This window comes from Glycine soja, chromosome 3 (assembly GCF_004193775.1).
Source record: "Glycine soja cultivar W05 chromosome 3, ASM419377v2, whole genome shotgun sequence".
In the NCBI taxonomy this organism is placed as follows: domain Eukaryota; kingdom Viridiplantae; phylum Streptophyta; class Magnoliopsida; order Fabales; family Fabaceae; genus Glycine; species Glycine soja.
This window is the reverse complement of record NC_041004.1, coordinates 44,651,061-44,674,338: the sequence shown is the minus strand read 5'-3', so window position 1 is coordinate 44,674,338 and position 23,278 is coordinate 44,651,061. Positions and strand designations below refer to the sequence as shown.

Sequence of the window (23,278 nt, the reverse complement as noted above, 5' to 3'; positions counted from 1 at the left end):
AAAAAGTTTAATTAAGCATTCAATTTCTATAATTTTTAAATTTATCATTTTTAATTCAATTATTTTTTGTCAATTTATATTTTAAGTCTCAAGATATCTTTATCGTTAAAATTTTCCTGTTAACCAAATTAAAAAAATATAACGAAATGAAGTTTCTGAAAATTAAAATATAAACTTCATGACTAAAAAATCTACTTATTAAATTTTTAAAATAAAAAATTTTAATTATTAACTATAACAACTAAAAGAAATAAATTTAAAAACTGTAAAAATTAAATATGTAATTAAATCATAAAAAAAAGGAAAAAAGCATATACTATATATACAGTATGAACAATGACATAAAAAGTCGACTGATCCTCCATGAGCAAAGGCACCAACTTCTCCACAATATATATTCACGAGTCACGACTAGCCAAACCTACTGGGCATAGGCAATGACGATGAGACAAACTCACTAGCCACCCTTTTCTATTTTTTCAAAAGTATTATTAAACAAAGATCAAATATAAAAAACATAGCACTGACTTTAGATGGAGCATATCCTTTCAAACTTGTGATCACTGGCTCGAGAAAAAAAATATTCAATTCCAGTTAATCTTAAAAAAAACTCATGTTGTTTACCGGTTATGGTTTTTGTGAGATAAAAATGATACAGATCTTACAAAGTGATATATATATATATTATAGATTATAATATATATATTAAAGTGAGGCCTCAATTGAGGTTAGTATCTTGCATACTAATTGAAACGAACGATTAAATTACATTATTATAGATTATAATAATTGTTAATTACCAATAATTTTATAAAAAAATGTAATTTTATAGTTTTAATTGTTGAATTATAATTATATATTACTTTAATTACTTATATTAATTTTATTAAAATTTAAAAAATTACAACTACATAATCAAATAATTCTTATTTTTATATTTTTTAAAATTAATTATTATATAAATTTTGACATGTATCAATAAATATCAAATAATTTTAGATTAATATAAGATTTTGTAGATATAATATATATAGTAAAAAAGTTTGATCTAAATGATAAATTGTAAATAAAGTCAGTAGATAATAAACGGTAGAATTGTATAATTTAGTTTGGTCTTAACTAAAATTTATATTTATCGTATATAATTTTAGAAATTAAAATCAAAATTTTAAAATAACATATTAATTCCATTGAAAAGTTGAAAATGTCAAGAATAATAGTGAAACTTAGTTTCTTTTTAATTAAATTTATATTAATCATGTATAATTTTTTAAATGAAAAATTAAATTTTAAAATAAAAATATTGTTTTCTTTTTGTCAAAAAAGAACATTAATTTTAAAGGTCGAGAATGTAAAAAAAAAATGATCAAAGTTTTTTTCTTTGGCTTCACACCTATGTGAACTTTTTTTTTTTTGTCTGCTAGCTCCCACTCCTATGTCTTAGGCAATGGCCCCTTCTGTCTAGGTCTAAGTTCGACCCTAGTTTTAAGCACGTCAAATTAAGTACTATAATATTAAAGATAAAAATAAATTATTAAGAAATCATCTAGATTTGAAATCAAATAAAAAAAATTTCTAAGCGTAAGTGTCTTTATGTTAAAATTTATAATTGATTTCTATTTGAGACTCATCTTAATTCTAACATTTATAAATCTATATTATTTATATTTATCAAGATTAGAGAACATCCCATACTTAAAGTGTTCCTTTCTTTTTCCTTGTTATTTATGTTTTACAACCTATCAAAAAATCTATATTTAAAAATATTTACTAATCTTTTCACATGTAACTCATTTATTTTCATTTCCCAACTAAACTTTTGTTTTTAATAAAAGCAATAATCTAGACAATTCTTTTACCACTAACGGAAATCTAATTAAATTCAATTTTACACTTCATACACTCTTACATTCTAATCAAGAGTCATGGTATTAACAATAAGTATAATATGATTCCAAATCAAACACATTTATTTAAGGAGTTTTTTTTTTCTTCTGCAGATTGTAACAAAAAGCATGACTGTTGTTTCCTGTATCTCCATAAATTTTTATCAGCAGCCGCTTAAGTTTTGGAAATGGGGTGCAGGTAAAAATTTACAGAGGTGCGGGAAGTTTTAGTACAAAAGCATTGGTAGATGTTGTTTCCTAGTAAAAATTTATAGAGGTGCAGGAAGTTTTAGCATAAAAGCACTCCTATTATTGTTTTCTGTTGTGTCCCATGAATTGAACTTTTCAAAAGCCATGGGACGCAAGAGGTAGTAATAGTGGGAATGCATGAAGTTTTACTCAATATAAGTTATAATATTGGAAACATGATCCATGATGGGCTGAAATACCTGCTTGTTTTAGATTTTTGGTAAAAGCCCAAAAAATAACTAATTCGTTAGGAATTGAACAACAGAACAAATATTTTGCACATTTGAATAATTAATTGTTTAGATGTGCTGATCATTTCTCTTTGCCATTAATCAACAATACAGTTTAATTCACAGATCGTGACTGAGAAATCAATGCGAGTCCAGGCCGTGGTAGGACCAGCACTAGAAAGCAAAACAAAAATAATATTTGGTATTCATCTTATATCTTATATAATTAACTAAATCAAAGCCTCACAATTGTATAGAAAACTAGCAATAAGTTTTTTTTATACTGCAACGGAGTACTTAAAAGAAAATTAATTTAATTGAAACGAGATTATTTTTTATGTAGTAATAAATGAAAAACTATACATTCACAAAAAAAAAGCTATACATATTTTTTTTACATATAAAAATACGCATACTTAAATCCTTTTATCTCTTACGGCTTTCAGTTTCACGCCGTGTCTTCTCTTCGTTTTGGGCAAATTCGCAATCAAAACAGCAAGGGAAGGTTCGAGTGAGTGAGTGAGTATGGCGTCTTCATTATCTGCTCAATTGGTTCAATGTCAGAATTCACTTCCACCTCTTCAGGTCACTGCTTCCTACTTTTCTCTTTCGGCATTATTTTTAGGTGCACTGTTGTGACTTTGCTTTTTGGAAGCACCCAAATAGCTTCCATTAATGTATGAAAGGGATGATTTTTCACACCTTTGTTCATATGGGGTTTTGGGTTTCAAATGTTCCTACAACTGTTTGTGTATATTAATAACGGTATAAGTTTGCTGCCATTTTTTCAGGCTAACTTTAGCCAAGATGTGTCTAAGGTTCAAAGGTCACATGTGGTATGTTGCGGTACCAAATCACCGATTGGTTATGGTAAAACATTGACATCAAGATCACATAATGCCCTGAGGTTTTCTGTCACGCAACAATCTGAAGCAAGGTCAATTCGATATAGGAGAATGACATGTGTCAATGCTGCAGATAGTGTAAGTTTGTCATTTAAAATTTGTGGTTTGGGAATATGTTTACAGAATAATACTAAGCCAATGTGAAACACTGGAGAAGTTAAAGGATAACACCTTCGGCATTTCTAACTTATGCTCTTTGTTCCACTTGGTCATTGTTACAAGAGTGTGAAAAGGACATGATTTTCACCATTTCCTAAACAAGTTTTTGAAAATGAGAAACAAAGTAAAAACAAGGTGATATTCTTGTAATTATGAAAAAATAGAAAAAAAAAAAGGAGATAACGTTTTGTTAAACCGCTTGTTGCTCGTAGAGTACGAGCCATTCAGTATTTGGATTGTTGATTCTTACAACATACAACTGCATGTTTGGGATTGGATTCATTGAATTCACCTGAAAAGGTCTTGGTGATGCTCAATAATCTATTCTGATGTGATTAAGATGATTTTTCTTACATGGTTTTGTTACCTTTAGGTTGTAGAGCTTCAAGCCAAGGTGACGACCTAGTGTTTTTTTTATGTAGAAGTTGGTGGTGAACCTGTGGGCAGGATTGTTTTGGGCCTATTTGGAGAGGTTGTTCCTAAAACAGTTCAAAATTTCAGTGCTTTGTATACAGGTGTTAACTAATAATGAGTATATTTTGGAGTTAAATTATACAGAAATTTGTAATTATTTTCTCATAATTTTTCCTTTTTGAGCAAATAATTGTTAAATTAATATCATTTAATTTTTTGTACAGAGAATATTAAGAGTGATGAATTTATGATAAATAAAGCCCAAGAAAACAAGGATAATTAAGAAAACCATGACTAATTAAGGAGGAAATGAGGCTAATTAAGAAAAGAAGACTAATTAAGAAAAAGAGACTAATGAAGAAAAGCAAAGTTAATTAAGAAAATGAGACTAATTAAGAAAAGTAAGACTAATTAAGAAAAGATGACTAATTAATGAAAATAGAACTAATTAAGGCAAAGACTAGAAGAAGGAGAAGCAAGAGGCATTGCTTCTCTTCATTCCTTTTCTTATCTTTTCTTCCTTTACTAAATATTCTCTTCTTCCAATTGTAAAGCCTTCATGAAAATGAGATGCTAAACCACCTTTACTGTGAACTTGACAACCAACTCTGATAGATTAAGTTTTCAATATTCTTATCTTCTAAATTTCCTTCCACACTAATATTGGATTTCTCATCTTTTCTGTCTTTAATTAATTAATTTAAATTCTTGTTTAATTTCTCTTATTATTTGATTTAATTTTTTGCTAATTTAAATTATTATTTTTCTCGTAACCTTTTCAAGTCAAGTTTCTTTAACTTTTTTTTATTAATAAAATATTTATCTATCTAAGTACAAATAAAGTCCTTGTAAATTTAACACTAGAATTTTCGTTTTAACTTTACTACTTGAGATGAATTGGTCCATTTGCCAATCCATGCAAGCAAACAACTTTTTTTCTGCAGCATTTTTCTTGTTGTAATTGAATTACTACTGTGAAATGGATTGTGTGACATTGAATTTTATAGATCAAGCTGAACAGTCTTTGTACAGATGAGAAAGGATATGGTTACAAAGGAAGCTCCTTCCATCGTATAATCAAAGATTTCATGATTCAGGGTGGAGACTTTACAGAAGGAAATGTGAGCTCTGTTATAGTTGTTTGTATGCCTGCATATATGTACTGATGAGGGCATTTACTTTCACACTGCCATGTCATGTATATGCATCAGTGAGGGTCGTAATGTTTCTTCTCACTTTAAATTTGTTTTAATGGCTGCAGGGAACTGGTGGAATTAGTATCTATGGTCCTAGTTTTAAAGATGAGAGTTTTGCCTGTAAGTCTCTGTTGCTGGCTGGATATTAATATATTAAAATAGTATTGTTAATAATATTCTGAAATTTCTAGTTTCAACACTTTCTTGCTGTGAAGCATGTCGGTCCTGGAATTCTGAGCATGGCGAATGCTGGTCCTAATAATAATGGTAGTCAATTTTTCATTTTCACTGTAAAGGTGAGAGACATGTACTGCCATCCTAAATTTTACAAGTTACTAATATATAAAAACTAAAGTGAATGTAAAAGTAAAAAATCTAATAGACTGGACCATATTGCTGTGGACGTTATTTCTCATATTCAGTGCTCAATTATTTAACTAAACTATTCGAATCTTGAAAATTTTGACTTTTATTCAGCATTAAGTGTCTTGTTTTTTTGATGCAGACTCTATGGCTAGACAATTGGCACGTTGTATTTGGACATATCATTGATGGAATGGATGTTGTGAAGACACTTGAATCCCAGGAGACGAGTAGGTCAGATGTCCCTCGGAAACCTTGCAGAATTGTTAATTGCGGAGAACTGCCTATAGAGGGTTGATCTTTACGTGGAAGCACATCACTTCTGATTTTCAGTTCAATTTCCAATTTTCTGATTGTCCCTTATTAATCATGTTAATGTGTCTGAATTATCATTAGTGGCTGCCAAATTGGTTGACTTCCGGAGACACAGCGGAGATACCACATCCATATTTTGTATGACTAGACTCATGCTTAATCCTTATAAGAATAGTATTCTCTTTTCCATTTCTTAATTTTTGCCTTAGTTATTTGTGTTTACATGCTCCCAACAATATGATTTACATTTTTAAGCATCACCATTTGTGGGGAGACAATTGCTATGGACCATGGTTGTTGGGATTGCTCGGTAGGTAAAATTTGTTTCTTTTCAAAGCAAAATCTATGCAAGGACCATGGTTTCAACTGCTGGGGATTGGATCATTTGCTGTAGCTCTCCCTCAACCTCCCATATTTTGGGCAATGCTTCTTTGATATTATGAATGCTATTCAGTGCATAGTCAGCACCAGGCACCAAATCTGAGCGTCCCACCTGTCCCCAGAATGTTAACTTGCTTTAGATATGTACATGAATTGTGGAGCCATTTTTTTTAAATTTCCCAATAAGATGTATATATAGTAAATTATAGCTTACAATAACTGTGTTAAGTCCAGCAGCTTTCCCACTTGCAATGTTTCTTGCACTGTCATCAAAAAACAACTGCATAGGATCGAAGAGGGAAAAAAAATCTGTAGTAAGTTGATTCCAAGACTAAATGGCCAAAATAAACATAAATGCATAATTTTTGCATGTTACTTTTCAGTTTACGTAATAGATTTTACCGTTTTCCTTGGATCTACATTAGCAATCTGAATGGCAGCTTCAATGGCTTCCACAGAGGGTTTGCATAGGATTTGTGTCTTGGAGTTGAAACATCCGCTCTCTACTTGGTTACAGTCTTTGTTAAACGACTTACTCCATGTTAGCAAGTGAGTATCAGTAGGTACATTTGTGTAATTAGGCGGATTAAGCGTTTCAAAGCATATGATGCCATCAAAACAATCGTTCAACCCCAATCTGTTGAGAACTTGGTGTGCATGTGCTTGATCTGCATTAGTGAATACCTGTGATGACCATTTCCATGTCTTAGAATTAGGTGCAATGCTCTCCACTGCACAAACTAATATAAAAGAGTTACATACTATTTTACGCTGAGGCATGGAAAGCAGAAGGCTCCTTAACACTGGATCTGGCTTCAGTTTCTCGTATGGTAATCTTCCATGCACGTAGGCATGAAATTCATCATTGTCAAACTCATAACCAAAGGCCTGAAAGCAAGGACGGAAACTCATTGATAATGAATTGGTTTTGGTATTTCATAAAGAAAGAACGATGAAGATAAAACATAGAATAATGCCATTTTTTTTAGTGAATTACACTAGTATCCTATGTGTTTTTTTTTTAAATTGCATTCAATATCCCTTTTTTTACATTACTTTTGTTAACTTCTTAACTAATATCAATTGAAATACGTGAGCAGAAGAAATTATTCTAACATTTTTGTTACACTCACATCTTCTATGTTTTTTTTTTTAAATTGCATCCGATACTCCTCTCCTGTTTAACATTACTTTTACACTCCTTCTTTTAATATTATTAACTAACGTAGTAACATCAATTGAAATATATGAGCTGATGAAATTGTCTTAATATCTTTGTTAAATACTTGATAACAAGTTAACAATTGACCCTTTGAATGAACCTTTCTTAAGACAATAACAGTTTTTTCTTTAAAATTTAACTCTTATTTCATTGTTGTTAACACTTGAAGAAGATTAAACTCTTGATTGAGACATTATATCAAACACCTAACCATAAAAAATAAATATTTCAAAGAAAGAAGTTAAAAACACAAAATACAGGAACAAAACACTAAAATTTGAAGCAAATGATCATATTCAATTAATAGACATTGTTGGGAACATATCCAACAAAAATGCAACAACCAAATGACCCAACATGCATACAAAAAATTAAACTTTTTTAAAAAAAGATGTTAACACATATGTACCAACAATGGAGATTCATGTTCAACAAAAAGTTGAGTTCATGTTCAATTAAATAAAAAAGAAAAAGAAGGAAGAATGTTAAAATATTTTTAGGTTAAAAATGATGACATGTCTTTTATAGAGTTAAGAGGAAGAAGATAAAGGTATCTTAGACATAAATTTTCATTAAAAGTCATATAACCAATATATGTCTATCTATTAAATTATTAGATGATGTTTAGGAGGCCGAAAGTATGGGTGTAATGTGAGTTAAACAATTAAGATACTTTTTTTATGGTGAAAAAAAAGAGGGGTGTCGGGTGTAATTTGAGAAAAATACAGGGGTATGTGTGAGAAAAAAAATAAGGGTATTATAGACAAATTTTCATTAAAAGTCATATAACCAGCCCATGCATGTTTTCTGTTAAATTATTAGACGATATTTAAGAGGAAATGAGTTCAAGTGTAATGTAAGCTAAATAACTAAGGAGTTTTTTTTATAGGGTATAAAAAAGAAGAGATGTGAAATGTAATTTGAAAAATATACAAGGGATGCAACTGTAATTTTTTTTTATATATACCTTTAGTCCTGCCATAGTTGTCCCATACTCCCTGTACAAATCCACGCAAAGCTTTGGTACTTCACTTTCTTCCATCAGCAGATGTTTCAACATATACCCTGTAAACAAGATTGGTTAGCTAAAGGACTTACTTTGCATATTATCTTAACACTAGAGGTATTGTAGTTTTAGTAATTTTCATTGTTAATGTTTGTACCTTCTATGTTCTTTCGACATGCCAAATTGAGACCTGTGCTCAATGGGTAGAGAGTATCGTCCATATCTGTTGAAAATATTGGAGCTATAAATAAATAACACTCCCATTTTCTTCTTTAAAATGGTAATAGAACACATCTGCAATGGCTTGGTTCAGTTGGTTGGGGGAGAATGAGGGGTTAGAAGAGAGGAAAAAATGGTTTCATTGTCTCTCTCTTTTGTTTGGAACTCGTTAAAGAAAACCAAGTTGTGACACCTAATCTCCAAAAAGCTTCTCTTTCTTAAGTTGTTCTTTTCAATTTAGAAATTTTAGGAGAAAAAGCATTATTGCCATTATAATGTTTGCAGTGCTTACAAAACATGGGCTAAAGAATAGTAATTTCAATGTGCAATTTTCGTAATACTTAAACAAAAATTGTACAACTCGTGAAAGATGTAAGAGTGCACTAATAGATTAGCACCAATCATACCCAAAAGCAAACAATCGTACTTGAATCCAGAAATTCTGCGAGAAGTATCCATTTTAAAGAAATTCTAATCTGCATCAAGTCATCAACATCCAATGAATTTGTTAGTTCCAATGTTTATGAAAACCCTACTCAGCAAACGACATATTAATACTTTTTTTCTTTGGTGGCATTTAAATCTTATGCAAGCATCATCAGTTGCGGTATAGCTTAACGGTTGCAGTTTGACTTTGATCATAAAAGTAATTGAAACAAAACTACTACTATATGTAACAAACTAGTTTGAACACAAGTTTACTAATGGCGTATACGTGTAAAGACCTGATAAACACTTTCAATTTATATATAGCCCAATATATCAATTCAGCCTAATATAAAAACGACGAGCTAAGTGAGTTATTTAATGTGGTCTGATAAAATCAATACATGAAGCATTCTCATCAATCATCAATCATCAATCATCAATGTGAACCACATAAAGTCAATTATGAACAAATAATTATCAAGGTTATGCACAGGAACAGATCATTATAGACTATTGTAGAACAGAAAAGGAAAGTACAATAATTTGCAAAGGAATGAAACAACACTCGTGCTGCTGGTGTTTGATTGTATCACGAACAATTAAGCAGTGGCTCACAAAACCTATTTATAATATTTGTGTGCATGAATTTGTAGGGGGACCCGCCACTAAGTTTAAATGTGCGAGGTGACGCATAATTCACGAATGGTTGAAATCTTTGAGGTGGAGACCATCGATATTTTTCAATTGGATTGGTAGGATTTCCGCCACTAGTAATTTTGTTGCTCTCATTGATCGAGTCCACAAATTTGAAGGTAGGATTTAGTATTATTTAATTATAATTATAATAACTTTATGCTCCAATGCATGTTGTTGCCCATTTGTGTTAGCCCTACAAACACAAACACCACTTGAAGAAAAGCAGAAATTCGACATCAATCAATCTTCTCCGCACACGCGCGCGCATATATATATAAATTTGTCATATGAATAAGTTAAGTTTTTGTTTGTTTAGAATCTCAATGCCAAAAGAAAAAAAGGGAGGCATAATCTAGAGATGGGATGGTAAAGATGAGGTTTATTCTTTTCTATTGAAGGAATATTATAAGCATCAATGCTGTTATCTGTAATTCTAATAAAGCATATCAACATCAAAATGCTTGTTTCTTGACGTCCTTTGCAGCCAAATCAGATGCCAAACCAAAAGGCTTGTCATGGGGGACTGTCCGGGAGGACATTGTCCAAATACATGTTTTTATTTATTTTTTCCTCTACTTCTAAGTATACTTTTCTTCGGAAAAAATTATGTTCGCCATATAACACAAACAGATACTAAATATGATAAAAAAAAAACTTTAAATATGAATAATTCTTTTAATGAAAATTTGAAATTTGGTTCACTTTATTATAATAGATTAGTCTTTTTTGTTAAGTCCAACTCCCATTAGTTGAAACTTTCCATGCATAAACTTATATTGAGATTTATATTTATGTGCATATAAGTGTATATGAAATTTATTAATGTCTACTCACTTTTTTAAAAATATCATCATTATTATTATATATAAGAAAATAGATAAAATGATATCAGTATAGCTTAACCAACTATTACACTATTTCATAACTTGATATAAAATACACACCGTCAAGATGGTCTATATCAAATTTTGTCAAAATTAAACAATAATAATAAGATAATAAAATGATTCATATTTTAATATATTTCACAAAATTTATATTAGGTGGGTTTTAATGTGTATGAATAAGATAACAAACAATTTTATATTAATATGAAATTTTGTATATATGATTTACGTGAGTAGAACCTTCAATCAAATAGTGAATTTTAAGAAAATATTATTTAATTTAAAATTATTAGATTGTGTAATAGTTATATAAAGTTAAAGTTATATCGATATAATTTGATTATATATATATATATATATATATATATATATATATATTATAGTAAGTTAGACTTTAAGTGTATTTTAATAAAATTATAACTCACTATTTACAATACTCATTCTTGAATATTTATATACTTGGATTTGGAACTATTATTAATTACGCTTTGATTAAGTGAAACATTTAAAAAACAAATTAAATGACTCGGATATTATTTTAAAGTTTAAATTGCCTTTCAAAAAAATTATTTAAAGTTTAAACTAATGACAAAATCAATAAGTTTGAATTCGGTCTTTTCTTTCCGCAATTCATCCACAAGTGCATTACTAGAATGTAACATGTTCCTTCTCACTTGGAAGGAATAAGTAGTAAGACGGTTAGGTAATATCTCATTCATTGTACTTTATGTATCAAGCTTTAGCTTGGATTGATCCACAAGTTTTAATCCTACGAGTACTGACAAGAGAGATAATAGTAAGCCAAAGAAAATTTGTATCACTTGAGATAAACATATAATATTAAAACTGTGTCATGTTTAGCAATATTAGTAGTTTAATTTTAAAAAACTTATATAAAATTTACATAAAAAATATTTCCCCCCCATCAAATATCCTTCTTCAGATACAATTCTCTGAAGGAGAATACCTATAGGGAAAAAATGTAAATTCTTTATAAAAAAATATATATAGCTCTTGTAAGCTTTTTTCTTAAAATAAAATTTATAGTTAATATATAATATAATTTCTCATACAAAAAAAAACTTATTAAATAAGTACTTAATTAACCTTTTTACTCAAATACAACTTGAGTATGCCTGAATAAAATTTAAGTCGAGGGGAAACTGCAGTATATAACATAAACATGTTTTCGTTAAGAGTAATTTTGTCAAAAACAAAATATATTTTGAAAACATTGGAAGTGAACTTAGAAAAAATAGATGGTAATAACAAAGCCTTTTTCGCAGTATATACGTTGAGAGGATAAAATCCTATGGACCAAACCCATATCAACATAAGGCCATCTCTTACAGCCAGATCCACGTAACGTATGTGTTCACAATCATGTTAATGACATTGTGATGTAATATGTTGCTATTATATAATAAAAAAAATCAGATATTAATAAATATTATAATAATTAAAAAATTGTATTGTTTCTTTTATAATGTAGAGAAAAAGATTGACGTACGGATACTATAAAATAATTGTATATAATTATTCAGTCACAAATCTATCATATAAAAGGTAAATTAATTTAATTTTTATAATAATTATCTTTAAAATTATACAAATAGTGAGTTTTTATTGGATCACAAATACTATTAATACATCACCATTAAATTATATAATGAAAATATTGTAATGCGAAGAATGTTATAGAAATATTTACGTTGTTAGCTCCTATATTTACACGTTAAATAATATGCAACACATTTTTTATGTTGTAAGTCAATTGTCAAACAAGAAATAACATAAAAACTTCAATAGTTATAATGAATGCTTTTTCTTTCGTCCAAATTTCCATCTCATTTTTTTTGTATTTCTCTTTTCTTTTCTAATCACATATTTGTTAATCTTTCTTGTATAGTATGTTTGATTTAAGAAAGAAAAAATAGAAAATGAAATATTTTTTATGTTGTTGGATAAGAAAGAAAAGAAAAATAAAGGTTTTCTTTTATTTAGTTATATAGAAAGTAGAAAAAAAATATGTATACAAAAATAATATAAATATTCTATATGAAAAATAAAATACAATATTTTTGTCTTTATTATATATATATATATATATATATATATATATATATATATATATAAAAGAAATAAAGGAAAGATAAAAAATATTTGAGGGAAGATAAAAATAGCATGAGACTCCCTTGCATAATCATTTCTTCCTTTGTCTCTTTAGTTTCAAACAAATAAAGGAAAGAGTAAAATATTTGAGATTTTTTCTTCCTTTTTCGATCCATCCTCCATTTTATACCAAATGAAGCCTTATCTTTTTCTTTATATCTCCTTCTTCCCCAAACCTACATATGAAACACATTTAGTCATTTACATTCCCATTAACCATTAGTGTGGCCCTTGTGTGTGTGTGTTTAGGAGGTGTGATCCATTTAATTTAGCCGTAAATATTAACTTTCGAAAGAGTAAAGTTACTACCAACATATACTTCCCAATTTGTTATTGACAAGATCATTGATTCTTATATAGCAGTGTAACTTTTTTCTGATTCCATACCTCGTTTGAATGTATATATCATCTTCTTTGTCATGAATTAATTAACCCTCGTTAAGCAAGTTCGAATAGCTGCAATCAATTGACCATCATCATCATCGTCGGCTCCTAGAAAGTTGCACACGGAACCATGCTAGCTACAACTATAATCTCATTCATATTTTCGGAGTCAGTTTTGTCGATGCCGTATGTCTCATATCTACGTTCATCAATATTGCGAGGTTTTGCAGATTCTTATACCAACGAGAGTAACGACAGACTGAACAATGTTGATAAAAAAAATAGTAATTAATTTTAGAAATACTAATGCTCTTAAGTATAAAATTGGTGAATTGCATAACGTCCCGTACATGAACACACAAGAAAACGACAATGATTTGTGTCGAAATCTCCTCTTACTCTGATTACTAAGGTTTGAAATTGAATACAACATAATCGCGATTAATGGCATTAGTGGCAATGAGAAGATCCAAATGGTAAAAAACCTAATCAAACCGGCCAGTACATAGTGTGAACAATAAAAGACAAAAACGCAAGTTTGTGGGCAGAAGGGGTACATGTCTTTATTTGTTACACCCTTTCATGTTTATATGTAACTAAAAAAAGATGAGATGTGATTTTTCTTTTCTTCAAAAAGTAATATTTTCTCTTCTGTTTAGGTAGGAAGTAGCTAGTGCTAGTGACATTTCTAAGTACAGACTGTATTTTATTGTAGTTGTAATATTAAACATTATTTTAGATAGTAGTATATTTTATTTATTTTTATTTTTTATACAAATAAAAATTAAAATACCATAATGATTAGATAAATCTTATCATTTTTTTATAAATTATTATTTCAAAATATAAATGTTCTCTTACAATTAAATATTTTTATGTTTATGTTAATTTTAGATTATATTTATATCTTATACTATAATTGTTAGATGTTTTGTTTCTTATGAGTTTTAACATTTATTATATTCCCATTTTTACTATGTGATTTTTTTTATTAACAAGCATTTTGTATGCGGATTTATAAATACATGTGAAATGAAAAACATAAATTAGATAAATTGAGTCTTATAATTAAGAACAAATGTAATATTAAATAAAATAGTGAAGTTTTGGCATACTTTTTTCCTTGTCTAATACAAGGGTACCTTAGACAAAATTATTTATTTATTTAATGAATTATAATATTAATCAGTAAAACATTTTATATAAAGTAGATTTTAAATGCATATTTATTATATTTTCATTTATTTAATAAATTATATTAATTAGCAAAACATTTAATAGAAAGTTAATTTTAAATACACATTCATTATTACATATGCGGAGAAGAACAATGAGTTTTAACTTTTAACAATGTCATTAATGAATATTTAAGATCAATGCATTTGTTAATTAGTTATTATACACTTATTAGATTTATGAGTTTTAATTTTTAAAATAAAAACATTAAATTTATAATATAAAGTAAGGAAGATATAAATTATAATTTAAATATTTAGTATAATATACGTCTAACGTAAAAAAAGTTCATACATCACAAGAGTACACACAAGAATGTAGATATAAAAGAGAGAGAAAAAAAGATAGTAGATAATTAGTTTGATTGGGACAAAATAATGAAAATATACTGGACAACAAATGCAAGTTAATGAGGCACATGGGAAAAATAATTAGACAAAAACAAAAAGGGACTGACAGTAAAAGAAGGAGTGTTGCTGCTGACATAGGAACTAGATTCCGCAATAAAATACTAATATTCCCTCTTTTATTAGTTACTATAAATAATAAATAAATGAAAAGAGAGAAAAAACATCAATGATCAATAATCGTCGTTTCTGTTTCTGTATAAATAAATAACACAAAACATAGGAGTGGGTGGCTGAGAGTGAATAGTGTCGTCAGAATGAAGGTGATTCTATTACTCATAGCAGCATCATTTTCCTTTGTTTCTGTACTTAGATCTGAGGCTGAGCATTTGTTCCAAAACGATGCCGTTTCACTGGCAGTGGAAGTACCGCCCGGACCTCCACCTCTCATGGTCCCCCTCACTCTCATTCAGGGAGCTGCTTCCAAAGGAGCCGGTCTCTCTCTCTCTCTCTCTCTCTCTCTCTCTCCGTGAAATTATTTCTTTAGCATTTTTAATTTGCTTCATTCTTTTTTATAGCTATGGTCTCTGTATTGTAATGATTTCAATGCTGCCTTCACCTTAAGCCACTTTGTTATCATTTCTGACCCTTTTTTGTTTTTGTTTTTGTTTTTTTTTTCTCTTTTTCTGGTATTGCTTTTGGCCTTCTTTGTAATTAGTTTACTGTCTTTGAATGTGTTTATGGACTAACATAGTACTTGTAGCAGTAGGATGGACAACATAATCTGTATGCTTTTTTAGGTTAGTTGAGGTCTTCCTAGTTGATGTCATAGCATATTTTGTGTTGTAAAGACGGTCTCAAATGTGTGCTTTTACCAAGGGGGTGTAACTTAGTTGATTGAGTAGAGTTGTAAGTGTTGTAAGCGCATGGATAAAAAAAAATGTGGGTATTTAGATAAACATTTGCAAAACTAATTTTGAACTAAGTTGATTTTGATTCTGATTATAATTGATTTTGAAGTGAAAATATTTATATTTGGGTATTTTTATTCTAAAAGCAAATTAGTAGTAGAACTTAATACTATAATTTTTTTTTCTACACAAAAGTTGCCTAGAGTGGCTATGGGCTATGGCTAAAAATCAATTATGGACCAGAATCTATTCTTCAACATGGGATTAAACATGTGAACTTTTATCTAAAATTATGTTAGTTGGTATTTCAATGTGATTTTAGATGACTCAACGTGAAATCAAACATGCACCAATCTCTCACTCCACTTCAATTGCATACTCAAGATTTATATTTTTGTTTTGTCCTGTATTGGCAGTCTGTTTGGATGGAACATTGCCTGGTTACCACTTTCATCCTGGATTTGGATCTGGGGCAAATAGTTGGCTCATTCAATTGGAGGTATGTAAAAGAATGTCCAAGTGTCTTGACTATTTACACTGAGTTTCAATAAGAGATTTAAAAATATTTTTGAGATTTTACAGTTTCTTAAAATTTGAAATCTGTATGCAACTGTGATAATTCATAGGCATGTTATTATAATGTATACACGTCTTTGAATACTAGCCTACCTGACTTGCTTGATTGTATCTATCTTACTGCAGGGAGGAGGATGGTGTAATACCATCAGTAGTTGTGTCTTTAGAAAAACTACTCGTCGTGGTTCCTCAAAATACATGGAAAAGCAACTAGCATTCACAGGGTTGTTGAGCAATAAAGCTGAAGAAAACCCTGGTTTTTCTCTTTACCTTACGCATGCTTGCTTTATTCACTTCTGGAGATTACAAGATATGCTTACTCAAGTCTTGTGTGTTCTCTTTTTTGCGTATATTTTCTTGTGTGCACAGATTTCTTTAACTGGAACAGAGTTAAAGTACGGTACTGTGATGGGGCATCTTTCAGTGGAGATAGTCAAAACGAGGTTAGTGAGAGTATGGCAGTATAATAGTATACATTTTTTCACCTTTTATCTATATAGTTATTGGTACATTCAGAAAATTAGCTGTCACTTGAAGTAAAGAAGCAGAGTTTTGCTATTTATTTTACATAATGTCTGATACATCAATAGCAAAGAAGCAGAGCTTAGTTTCTTTGTGAGAGCAGGGAGAGTTAAAATTACGGTCCTAGTATTACTCCATTCTCCCACTCATATGCCATGCATCTCTTGCAGGCAACTCTTGTGACACAATGATTCATAGTTTCAAAATATATTTGTTTCAGGTTGCACAGCTTCAATTTCGAGGACAAAAAATATGGCAAGCTGCAATGCAGGAATTATTGTTCAAGGGAATGCAGAAGGCCAACCAGGTTTACCATGTCTCTAACTCTCTATATTTCGATACATCTTCAATATGCATGGAAGCTAATTAAAAAAATTGTATATTAGGCCCTTTTGTCTGGATGCTCTGCAGGTGGTCTGGCATCTATAATACATTGTGATGAGTTCCGGAGCTTGTTTCCTACATCTACCAAAGTGAAATGTTTGAGTGATGCCGGGTTTTTCCTAGATGCGTAAGTTTTGTTTTATATGAATTCTACTGGCCTGCACCATTAGCCTAGAAACTTAGATATAATTGATTATATGTTCAATCATGTAGAGTTGATGTATCTGGGGGTCACACACTGAGGAATCTGTTTGGAGGTGTAGTTAAGTTACAGGTAGTATATTTAATGTCGTATAAAATTGTCTAATAAATAGAATATACTTATGGATCTATGTTGTTCTTGGCTCAACTTCGAAGAGTCAATTGGTTCAAGCTTGCAATGAACTTTCTTGTTACTGGTTTTACTCTGGTAGTGTTTAGAAATTTTGAATTTAATATGCCTTGACATTGATGCTGTTGAAACTGTAGGAGGTGCAAAAAAATCTGCCAAATAGTTGTCTCAACCAACTGGACCCAACTTCGGTAATTTTTTTATTCTGGATTTCATTCTATTGATAACATGAAAATGCTAAACTTGCAAACTTTAAACATGCAAATTTTCTTTGGGCAGTGTTTTTTTCCTCAGAATTTGATCAACTATGTTGAGACTCCACTGTTTCTGCTCAATGCAGCTTATGATGCATGGCAGGTAATATTAATGAAATTCATTGTTTCTCTTGTAATTTTATGTCAATAATGTGCATAATTATATGTGCAAGCTTGTGTCTCTTTATTTGTCCTCAAAGTGTTATCATGGATGTTATGGTTTTTCGTTTGACTATTTAGTTGTCTACGATTTTCCTTTGTTTCAAATGGTTCTAGTAGCAATTTTTTTTCCACTTCTCTTTTTTTCTTTTGTACAAGAAAAATAAATTTAGTTTTGACTTTTACCAACACCAAATCCACATAAAAGCCTTGGCCCAGCAGTCACATTGAATTCAACCATCATTGAGTAAACTAGTTTTGAATGTCAATGATTTTTTATGTCTAAGCAAAAGTCCATAGGGCAAGCAAAGCAGGAACCATATTCGCTATGGACTAAATCTCTCTTGTTTGTTTTCATTAGGTCCAAGAAAGTTTGGTCCCACATTCAGCAGATCCCCATGGCTCTTGGAATGATTGTAAAGCAAATCATGCACACTGTAACTCATCTCAAATTCAGTTCCTCCAAGGTGACTTTGATTTCTACAAATGTGAAATTGTGAATTGTGCATAGCAATTGATGTATATCTACAATCATCTGATTTGTTTGTAATATAATATCTCCTTTGCATCAGACTTCAGAAATCAAATGCTAAATGATGTGAAAGGCTTCTCTGAGACATCTCAAACTGGGTTATTCATAAATTCTTGTTTTGCTCATTGCCAGTCTGAGAGACAAGATACATGGTTTGCTGATGACTCTCCACTCATTAACAACGTGGTATGCATGATTTAGATTTCTATGCTTCTAAAACTGTGCAGTTGAATGTGAGTTTTTTAGACTAACTTTTTCTTCTAATTGGAGGTATTGGAAATACTTAGCAAGAGATAATGGATAGAGATTCCAAAAGTATTCTAAAAATCTTCATTATGATAAAAGATTTTAATAGGAATAACATGGCATCACTAAAGTCCAATACTAACTTTCTGTAAAGCACTGGTTCATTTAGAATCAAAATCCTTGCGGTTAGTGGTTACCATTTCTGTATAGAATAAAAAAGTGAAACAACAAAAGATTTCAAGTTGTATGCTGAGAAATCTTCTGGGATGCGAGTATCATTACTATATTAGTTCAATTTTGTTGAAATGCTGCTAAAGTGTTGGATTACATAAACCTATTTCATTTACAATCTGTGTGTTTCAAACTTCAAAGTGACGTTAATGCCTTGGGCGAAATTATTCACTATTTATTGCTCTCAGAAAAGAGTAATCTGATAAGCTGATATATCTTATCCTGCAGCCAGTTGCAATTGCTGTTGGAGACTGGTTTTTGGATCGGAAAACTGTCAAAGCTATCGACTGTGCTTACCCCTGTGACAATACCTGCCATAATCTGGTCTTCAAGTGAGTGGGAGTTTATTGTCTTTTCATGTGGTAATTTGACATTTTATCAATATGATCATTATTATTGCCATTTGTGTATTTAACATTCATTAATTGTAATGGAAATAAATATCACTCTTGGCTGAGGTTGCAATTATTTAGATCTATCTGTTTATTAATAAGTCATTTTAATAAGATTTCTTTGGATTGAAAATCCAAAATTAGCAATTGAGCTTGTTCTTCTGCCTTTTTATCTTTGAAGGTATTATATTTTCTCATACTAATATTTAGCAAGGACCCCAAACCTGCGCCTTAAGGGTGCTGCCCTTTTTCAATTAATCAAACCAAACCACCTTTCAAGGTTCCTAGAAAATGATATATCAGTCTTTAGAAAGAAAAGAAAAAGATTGAAACGTGATTCCTGTAGATCAGTTTCATAGAAGTTGCAATGAAAGGCACCACCTGAAAGAGTCCTAACTTGATTTCTGACAGTTGTTCTTTACTAACAGGGTTCTACATATGATAAACTTTGATAATAGGCCTTATATTGATCATCTCATTGTAGAACTTAGGTAAAATGGAATAGATTTCAGTTACTGTATTCATTCTCTCTCTACAAGGTGAATTCCCATGTCATGTGCGCATCCTGCTGTAATTTGTCTTTTTGGCTTATAATCCCTTGAACATCATGACCAGTGCGGTATTCTGGTCATAAGTCCTTTCTAGTTTCCACCACTACCTAGGTGATTTAGATGGAACTCAGCAAAAATGGGTAGTTTGAAAGTTGAAGTTGGTGTCGGCGTGATATTTCACTGAAATTTTCCAACTAAGACGAAGAAAAACCTTTCACATTGTCTTCCTATTTGTCCCTTTCAAGTATATCAACAATTGCACCCTTTGTCTTTTCTTCAATTCCACTGTGAAATTGAGATTGACATTTTCCTGCTTTGCAGTGCTGGTAAATCTGCTGCGGTGGACTACCAGTCCACAAGGTTGACTTTTATTTCACCCTCCATTCCTTTCTGAATGCCATCTTTGCAATTCCTCAGTGAGACTGAAATTCTCATTCCTCCTTTGCAGTGATGATGGCATACCTACCAATACCATGACCATGATATATTCCCACTCCACGAGGCTGACTTTTAGTACTGGCCTATATATGCTACGTGTTTTATCGGCATTTACATGTTCCTAGTGCACTATGGACAGTTTTAGCCCAGAAAAACAAATGTACTATGGGCAGATTCGTTAGTCCCTATTCAATCTTCCATTTAAGCCACTTATGGATATCTGTGTCAGCTAGTAATAACATGTCAAGACCTGGATTCAGCAATAGATACTTTAGGACTAGAAGAACCAATTTGGTTAAGGAAGAACAACCTGTAACTATGTAGGTACCTCCTCCGATCTTCTAAATACTTTTAGCCAATTACCACGGTTCACTTTGTAATCCCAAGTTCGTTATAAAGGAGTTTAAGGGAAGTGTTAGCGAAACTTGAATTACATCAAGGTGCTATATATAAACGCATGCTGTTCAAAATGAAATGGTTGGCATATCAAGTTGTAGCTTGATCTAGGCAGGCAATCAATAGGAGTGAAGCAAGAGGTCGATACCATTAAGAAGTTTTAGAAAAGTGTTGTGTTACTGAAGTTTGATTGATTCACATCACGATGGCGTGTATGTGTGTGTATAACACGAGTTTTACACAAGGGGTACGAAATGGATTTAAACTACCACCGAGTGGGCGGATTAGGTTATATGAAGTTGTTTTAACTTGACTAGTAAAAAGGATGTAGATTGTCGTCCACATTGATTTTATTCGGTTCAAATAAAATTGTCTTTTGTAGACCATGAAAGATGTTTAAGCTAATATAAGAATAGGATTTTGAAGATTACAAAGGTGACAACAATCCTATGATTAAGGTGTTGTTAACAAGCAAAGCACTCCGACATGCTGGATGTTAACAAACGAAACCTTGAAGTGATTAATGTAGTTAATCATACTAAGAGAGAGAATTTTTCTTTCACCTGCAAGGGTCTCCTAGTTTAATCATCCTCTCAGGATTTAGTTCATTTATATAATATTTGGTTGAAGGTTGATGAAAGAGAGGTAGGTGTGAGGCAATATCCCTTATTTGGTTTAGAATGTCTAGGTAGTGAAAATAAGGGAAGCAAAATCCTTCACTTCTAACTTTTGCCTCTCCCCTTTTATTTTATACCATGTTACTTGTGTGAAATATATCTCGACTCTGTCGATTTCCTTCCTTTGATTTTATTTTTCTTGCTCTTCCCTTTACCAAAAAATTTCTCCTTTCTCTTAAACCAAATTCTCTACTGAATTGAAGGGTGTAAAGGGTGGAGTTATAACCTTAATTGAAAATTCCACAATTAAGTTTACGATAAAATAAAATGTATATATGCAACATATTATGAAATATGAAGTTAAAATTTAGTTTGTCTTCTAAAATGTACCTTGGCTTCAAAGAGTTAGAGTTAGAGTCAATTCCATGATCCCAACAGGCTATTTGAAGACTTGGTTCAAAGTGGGCCTCTGGAGTGGGCTGGTTGCTGTGACTCAATGAGTTGAGCACGTACTACACCTATACACCATACAGATTCCCCGAATCATGGATCCGAATCACGCTTCTTTTACAAACCATGGACCACCGCAAGGTCCAAGGTGCACATTAATTAAATGTGCACTTTTTTTATATAAAGAAAAAAAAACCACCTATATTTTTCTATAAAATTATAGATTTAGTTGAAAATTATTTTCATGATTTTTTTACTAACCATTAACAAGTGCCTTATGTATTTTATACATACATGCATGCAAAAGAAAAATAAGGAGATCATAAAATGTAAAATAAAATGAAATAAACAAAGATGGGAGGTTTTTAACCAAGTAATGTCTTTAATAGAAAAATAATACATTCAAGATTATCTTATTTTTAAGAGTGGTGAATTTAATTTATTGTATAAAGGTATATTTACTCTATCAACCGCATAAGTGAAAGATTTATTTTGAAAAAAAATAATAAAAGAAGAATACGGAAAGGCAAGTGATGCTTTTCTCAAAGGCAGTTATCCCTTAATCAATAGTATCATGAATTTTGAGGAAAAACCAGTAAATCACCTAAAATTATTAACATCGCTCGCGACTCTTTAATATCAAATTAATGAACCGCCATAATTTTTCTATTCTAGTCGATAGATTTGTCCATGTCCTATATGTCTATAACTTAATATCATTGTCATGCATTAAAGCTTTACATACGCAGCGCCAAAATATTTTCTATTTTTATCAATTTTTGGACATACGAATCAAACTTTGACACATTTTCGAGGAGCACGTGTGCAAATCCAAGTCTAACGTGTTTAGTGGGTTTAGTTAAAAGTTCAACATGTGGTCGATTGATGCGACAACAGAACTCATATTTAGTGGGTGTAGAACTATAGATGCACTCGAAGGTTTAGAATCGAATATACTGTTCAAGTCATCTGATACCATCATTATAGTTGTATATTAAATTTGCTTTTTATGATCTGAAAAAAATTACTATTTATTTTACATATGATGTGACTAAAAGAAAATACTACTATAACTTTTACATACCCTATTTTTTTAATCTGAAAATATAATGAGTTTAATTTTTATATTTTGTCAATATAAAATTTACATTATCAACTACTGGAAATAGACTATTATAAATATGATTTTTAAAATAGTTGTAATCAATTATTTTTGATAGTGGAGTTATTATAATTAATCGACAATGTTTTCAGAAATATAAAATTAATTTGATGATTAAGTTAAAAAAATATAAAAAAGTGTGAGTTTGATTTTTTCTTCTAACAAAAACTAACCATTAAGATTTATTGATAAAAAAAATATCTATTTCAATGCAGCATAGTGGTAGTGCAGCAGTGGCGTGTCTTTTTACAAAATCTAACAATTAAGATTTATTGATAAAAAAAAAAATCTGTTTCAATGCAGCATAGTGGTAGTGCAGCAGTGGTGTGTCTTTTTTTGATAAAAAAATTCTAATTAATATAATCTTAATACTTGTACAGTACTGTCAAGTATAATAATTTGCCGACAAGGTAACTAAGTGAATATAATA

General features: G+C 30.4%; 3 protein-coding genes across 6 annotated transcripts; 2 read left to right on the top strand and 1 right to left on the bottom strand.

Annotated features, from left to right (window-relative positions):
• The first annotated feature begins 2,794 nt into the window (after positions 1-2,794).
• On the top strand, positions 2,795-5,906 carry LOC114407488 (peptidyl-prolyl cis-trans isomerase, chloroplastic-like). Of its 3 annotated transcripts, none has more exons than XM_028370601.1 (6): positions 2,795-2,950; positions 3,157-3,348; positions 4,851-4,964; positions 5,105-5,159; positions 5,255-5,335; positions 5,545-5,906. In XM_028370601.1, exons 1-5 carry the CDS (start codon positions 2,891-2,893, stop codon positions 5,296-5,298), a joined length of 465 nt encoding a protein of 154 aa, XP_028226402.1. In that variant the 5' UTR covers positions 2,795-2,890; the 3' UTR covers positions 5,299-5,335; positions 5,545-5,906. The 3 variants fall into 3 exon arrangements, with proteins under 3 accessions (XP_028226402.1, XP_028226400.1, XP_028226401.1); XM_028370599.1 differs by having other exon boundaries at positions 5,231-5,335; XM_028370600.1 differs by lacking the exon at positions 5,255-5,335.
• LOC114407487 (uncharacterized protein C24B11.05-like) lies at positions 5,485-9,925 on the bottom strand. The gene is made up of 8 exons (XM_028370597.1): positions 9,512-9,925; positions 8,953-9,021; positions 8,484-8,549; positions 8,288-8,385; positions 6,861-6,986; positions 6,501-6,782; positions 6,313-6,378; positions 5,485-6,210 (listed from the first exon to the last, which is right to left on the bottom strand). The coding sequence occupies exons 2-8, from the start codon at positions 9,002-9,004 to the stop codon at positions 6,061-6,063; spliced, it is 840 nt and encodes a 279-aa protein (XP_028226398.1). The 5' UTR covers positions 9,005-9,021; positions 9,512-9,925; the 3' UTR covers positions 5,485-6,060.
• Positions 9,926-14,943: 5,018 nt separating this feature from the next.
• Positions 14,944-20,698, top strand: LOC114407486 (pectin acetylesterase 3-like). Of its 2 annotated transcripts, XM_028370595.1 has the most exons (14): positions 14,944-15,191; positions 16,024-16,106; positions 16,310-16,439; positions 16,553-16,626; positions 16,926-17,012; positions 17,092-17,216; positions 17,303-17,363; positions 17,558-17,611; positions 17,700-17,777; positions 18,195-18,300; positions 18,406-18,551; positions 19,071-19,174; positions 20,107-20,145; positions 20,234-20,698. In XM_028370595.1, exons 1-14 carry the CDS (start codon positions 15,014-15,016, stop codon positions 20,346-20,348), a joined length of 1,380 nt encoding a protein of 459 aa, XP_028226396.1. In that variant the 5' UTR covers positions 14,944-15,013; the 3' UTR covers positions 20,349-20,698. The 2 variants fall into 2 exon arrangements, with proteins under 2 accessions (XP_028226396.1, XP_028226397.1); XM_028370596.1 differs by lacking the exons at positions 20,107-20,145; positions 20,234-20,698 and having other exon boundaries at positions 14,947-15,191; positions 19,071-19,335.
• Positions 20,699-23,278: the final 2,580 nt, after the last annotated feature.

Coding starts and splice junctions, on each gene's coding strand:
- LOC114407488 (XM_028370599.1), top strand. CDS start 2,891: ATGGCGTCTTCATTATCTGCTCAATTGGTTCAATGTCAGAATTCACTT. Junction 3,349..4,850: donor GTGTCAATGCTGCAGATAGT/GTAAGTTTGTCA, acceptor TGAATTTTATAG/ATCAAGCTGAACAGTCTTTG. Junction 5,160..5,230: donor TAAAGATGAGAGTTTTGCCT/GTAAGTCTCTGT, acceptor TGAAATTTCTAG/TTTCAACACTTTCTTGCTGT.
- LOC114407487 (XM_028370597.1), bottom strand. CDS start 9,004: ATGGATACTTCTCGCAGAATTTCTGGATTCAAGTACGATTGTTTGCTT. Junction 8,386..8,483: donor ATGTCGAAAGAACATAGAAG/GTACAAACATTA, acceptor TCTTGTTTACAG/GGTATATGTTGAAACATCTG. Junction 6,379..6,500: donor ATGTAGATCCAAGGAAAACG/GTAAAATCTATT, acceptor GATCCTATGCAG/TTGTTTTTTGATGACAGTGC.
- LOC114407486 (XM_028370595.1), top strand. CDS start 15,014: ATGAAGGTGATTCTATTACTCATAGCAGCATCATTTTCCTTTGTTTCT. Junction 15,192..16,023: donor AGCTGCTTCCAAAGGAGCCG/GTCTCTCTCTCT, acceptor CTGTATTGGCAG/TCTGTTTGGATGGAACATTG. Junction 18,552..19,070: donor CTCCACTCATTAACAACGTG/GTATGCATGATT, acceptor CTTATCCTGCAG/CCAGTTGCAATTGCTGTTGG.